Consider the following 5,000-nt stretch of genomic DNA (forward strand, 5'->3'; position numbering starts at 1 on the left):
TTGTATCCCTCTCTGTCTGTCTGCTGGGATGTTGTATCCCTCTCTGTCTGTCTGCTGGGATGTTGTATCCCTCTCTGTCTGTCTGCTGGGATGTTGTATCCCTCTCTGTGTCTCTGCTGGGATGTTGTATCCCTCGCAGTTTGTCTGTCGGGATGTTGCATTCCTTTCAGTCTCTGCTGGATGTTGTATCCCTCTCAACCCAGTTTATCACTGACAGGCTGGGTCAAAAACCTGTCTCCAAAATATTCTAAATTGTATTGGTGTGTCCAGGCAGGTGACGTCTGCGGTGTTTGCCAGCGGGGAGAAGGTGGTGTCGGGCAGCGACGACCGCTCGGTCAAGGTCTGGGACATGCGCATCATGAGGTCGCCCATCGCCACCATCCGCACGGACTCGGAGGTCAACAGGTGAGTGACAGACAGACAAATGTGTACTGTTGGACGAACGTAAGGGACAAACAGACAAAATGTCTGCTGCCGGACGAACATAGGGAACAAACAGACAAATGTCTACTGTCGGACTAAGGGACAAACAGACAAATGTCTACTGTTGGACTAAGGGACATAGAGACAAATGTCTACTGTTGGACTAAGGGACATAGAGACAAATGTCTACTGTTGGAGAAACGTAAGGGACAAACAGACAAATGTCTACTGTTGGACTAAGGGACATAGACAAATGTCTACTGTTGGACTAGGGGACATAGAGACAAATGTCTACTGTTGGACTAGGGGACATAGACAAATGTCTACTGTTGGACTAAGGGACATAGACAAATGTCTACTGTTGGACTAAGGGACAAACAGACAAATGTCTACTGTTGGACTAGGGGACATAGAGACAAATGTCTACTGTCGGACTAAGGGACAAACAGACAAATGTCTACTGTTGGACTAAGGAACAAACAGACAAATATGGTCTGTCGGACGAACATAGGGGACAAACAGACAAATGTATACTGTCGGACGAACATAGGGGACAAACAGACAAATGTGTTCTGTCGGACGAACATAGGGGACAAACAGACAAAATCTCTACTGTTTATTTGTATTGTTTTTTATTTTAAAAATCCCGATCTATCTCTTACAGAAGTAGAGATATTTGCAATTGAAGGAGGTGGGGGTGCCTGGGGTCAGAGGTCAAATAAGACACTGCATAATTTTTCTGTGTTTTGTTTTAAAAGATTTTTACATTGCTAAGGTGGGTGGTTGGTTGGAATTGGAGGGCATCACTGGCAGGTCCTACTTTTTTTCCTTTCCTTCTGATGTTTCTGTCTGTCTTTCTTTCTTGCTTTTTCACAGCACTAAGTGACAGTCATTGTGTCGATGTGCTTCCCTTTACTTAGACATACAAACAAATAAACAAACTCTCCAGACCCCCCCCCCCCCCCCAGGGTGTGTTGTTCTTGTGGGTGGTTGGAGGGCGCACATTTCTGTACCCTCTATGTGTTTTTGTCTGTCAGTCTTGGCTCATGGGTCTTTGGCAGGTACCACTGACTGAGGTGTCTTTAGGCCATTCCCAAAGGGGGGGACATTAACATGTTCTTATACACAGTAGAATTGTTAATGGGCTGACTGATGTAATGCTCATAACTGTGCCTGATCTACAACAGGGAACTGCTGCTGTTTCTTTCCTAATCCTTACTATTGTCATTTTTCATCTACTTCTTTTGTATGTTTGTCCCACTCTTGTGACCTGCTATTTCCGGGGTGCCTTGATAGTCGAAGCAGACCTTGTGCTGTTGAAGCTAGAGAGGTGAGCAGAGTAAGTCTGATTCCCAGTAAAGACTTCTCTGTTGATACCCACCCCTTGGCGTTCATATGACCTTATGAAGTTGCGAGCGCCGTAAAAACCTCTACTAAAACTTTTTTAAAAACCTCTCCAGTACACCTCTAAGCTTGGGCACTTATGTGATCTATTTGTATTTGCAAGTGTCGTAAAAATTCAAACTAAAAGGAAACAAACAAACAATAGGAGTTGGGAAAGGATCATAAACAAACAAGCAATCAAACCAACCAACCAACCAACAATCACTTAAACCAACAAATAAACAGACAATCACTTAAACCGACCAACAAACAAACAGACAGTCACTTAAACCAACAAACAAACAAACAGACAATCACTTAAACCAACCGACAAACAAACAAACCAACAATCATTGAAACGGACTAACAAACATTCCACGTTCTCTCCCCGCTTGTGGCGCAGACTGTCGGTGTCTCAGACTCACAACATCATCGCCATCCCCCATGACAACCGCAACATCCGCCTCTACGACATCAATGGCGTCAGGATCGGCCGCCTCCCACGCAACAACAGACAGGTGAGTGTCGCTGCGGGTGGCTGGAGGGTGTCGCTGGTACGTCTTCCATGTCTGCCATCTCTCTCGGTTTTCAGTTTCTGTCTTTCGATCTTGAATTTTTCCTGACACTAAATGACCATTATTGTGTGGTTTTGTGTTGTTCTTGTGGGTGGTTAGAGGGTGCATTTCTGTACCCTCTGTTGGCGTGTTTTTGTCTATCAGTCTTGGTTCATGGGTGGTTGGCAGGTGCTCTGGTGAGGTTTCCCACTTCATTCCTATCAAACATCTTTCGTCCTGATCTCTCCTCTTTCTTTTTTTGTGCTTGTTACTCTCTTGTAACACCTCTAATCTTCGGCTCTTATATGACCTTATTGTGTTGCAAGTGCCTTTGAGCTTTGACTAAAATTGATTGTGTTGATATGGTTCTTGTGGATGTTTGAAGGGTGTTACTAGATCTAGTAAATTCTACTTCTTTACCATCTCACCCTCTCTGTGTGTTTCTGTTTCTCAGTCTTGCGTTTTTCCTGGCACTCTCTGACTGTTGTAGCTTATTCACTTTCGTCTGAACGCGGTTAAAACAAGATAAAATGAAATCGGTTTGTTTTAATCTTCTCAGATCTTTGCATACTGGTCTAAAAGTTGGATGACCTAAAGAATCTAAAAGCCCATTCATAAAGGACTGCAAACTAAGGTTCCGACACGTTTTCTTTGATGTAAGCCGAAAGTTGGACAAGAAAATAATAAGGGATTTACAGCATACACCAAAACTTTCAAAAGTTGACGTATTTTCCTCCACATCACACTCTAATGTACGCCAAAGAAATACAATTCAAGAGATGGGGTGAGTAATTTTCAAGACTCGCGTGGAGCAAGAGGAGACGTCTAGACAGTGGGGGATAAAATCTACAAGCTTACACTGTAATGTAGGGGCAAGGTGGGGTTGCTGTCTCAAAATGAGCAAATTGTAGGCTAGGTTACTGTAAGTCATTTATTTTAGTGATCCTGTGTATGCGTCCAAAGAGCCATTTTTAATATAGGGTTCAAAGAGAAAAACTTTTTCCTAACTGGATCAAAATTTTTAGAAAAATATTAATTTTTTGATCGCTGGCCTACAGAAGTTCCCTGCAAAGTTTCGTGGGCATAGGTAGATAATTAAATGAGCTGGAATTTTTTAAATTGTAGACAAACGAAAGTGAACAAGCCATGATATGTTGTTAAGGTTTCAGAGGCTGGGTGGAGGGTAACACTGGTTGGTCCTATTTCTTTACTCTCTCTGCATGTTTTTGTCTATCAGTTTCAACCCCCCCCCCCTGCTCCCCTCCTCTCATCCCCCTCCTCCCCCTCCCCTCCCCCCCCTCATATGACCTTTCTTTAAATGACCTCCACTCTCTCCCTCATATGACCTTTCTTTAAATGACCTCCACTCTCTCCCTCATATGACATTGCCTTCAATGACCTCCACTCTCTCCCTCATATGACCTTGCCTTCAATGACCCTCACTCCCTCCCTCCTCCCTCCCCACAGGGTCACTCCCGTATGGTGTGTGCGGTGGCCTGGGCCGACAACAACGCCACCTGCAACCTCTTCTCCTGCGGCTTCGACCGCAAAGTTCTGGGCTGGATGGTGAACCTACAGGGCAAGGAGTGAGCCCCCGCCTCGCCCTGCCACGCCGCCTGCACATGTCGGTCGCATTCGTCGCAGTCTCGGAGCAGACGCAGCGTTGAAGAAACTCGACGACTTGTTCCAAACGCGGCGACTTGTTCTGAGGGTAGCACACACTACTACAAGATGGTTCAGTCTCTCAAAAATGGGAAATTTACACGCGTTTGTGTAGTGTAAAAGATATAAAATGTACCCATGTTTGCATGATGTATTGTAATAAAATATTACATTTTCATGCGGTTGTGTTGTGTGAAAACATAAATTTTACTCTAATTGTAAAAAATGTAAGATTTAGTTTACACTCAATTGTGTATTGTAAACCACATTACAGGCAAGCTAAAAAAACCAGCAAAATTTACATGCATTTTTGTAGTGGAAAAAAACGCAAAATTTACATACATCTGTGTTGTGTAAAAAACTGTACAATTTTCACCTAATTTTACAGATGTAGTCACAGACTCTTTGTTTTTGAAAAAGAAGTTCTTGTAAAACTACATTTCGTCGGTAGGCTTTTCAGAAAGCACAATTTTTTTGGCGAAAAAAAAATATTTTCCATTCTTTTTAACAGTTATGTCTAGCCTACTTTCCTGTAGACTTACATCGTCTTGTTTTTTTCAACATTTAGAGTTTGAATTGTGGCAAAATATTTCTTGAGCACCTGCAGCTGATGCCATAGATTAAGTAAGCTAAGGCAGTTTTTTTAAAAATCGAGATTTTTGTCTTTGATTATCTAACCTGCTGGTCAAGATGCAACATGAAATGAAAAAAACCCAGTATGAAATGAAGTCGTGCAAATGTCGCCCCCGCCCTTTTTTAGGGTTTAATAAATTTGTTGTTGTTAATGTACATCAAATTAAGTGGCGAACCATCTTGTCACACATTGTGTGCGTCAACCCTTCGCTCTTTGTCAGCGCCTCAGGCAGGTTCATTGGCCAGCACGTCTTCGGAGTCTATCTTTAGAGGACTGACAGCTGTTTGAACTTTGCTCAGATTCTGAAAACTGCGGATGCTTTGAGTTTCGTTTTGTATTAATTA

At 43.0% G+C, this 5,000-nt stretch overlaps 1 protein-coding gene across 1 annotated transcript in view; it reads left to right on the forward strand.

The window, feature by feature from the left end:
• The window catches only part of LOC101852442 (WD repeat-containing protein 37), a gene marked incomplete in the record, with an annotated part of 16,210 nt that extends 12,028 nt beyond the window's left edge, over positions 1-4,182 (forward strand). The window contains 3 exon segments of the mRNA XM_013089735.2: positions 271-405; positions 2,210-2,324; positions 3,828-4,182. Of these exon segments, the coding sequence (XP_012945189.1) occupies positions 271-405; positions 2,210-2,324; positions 3,828-3,950 (373 nt within the window).
• Between the last annotated feature and the right edge of the window lie 818 nt (positions 4,183-5,000).

Source organism: Aplysia californica, unplaced genomic scaffold (assembly GCF_000002075.1).
Source record: "Aplysia californica isolate F4 #8 unplaced genomic scaffold, AplCal3.0 scaffold01030, whole genome shotgun sequence".
NCBI classification, from domain to species: Eukaryota; Metazoa; Mollusca; class Gastropoda; order Aplysiida; family Aplysiidae; genus Aplysia; species Aplysia californica.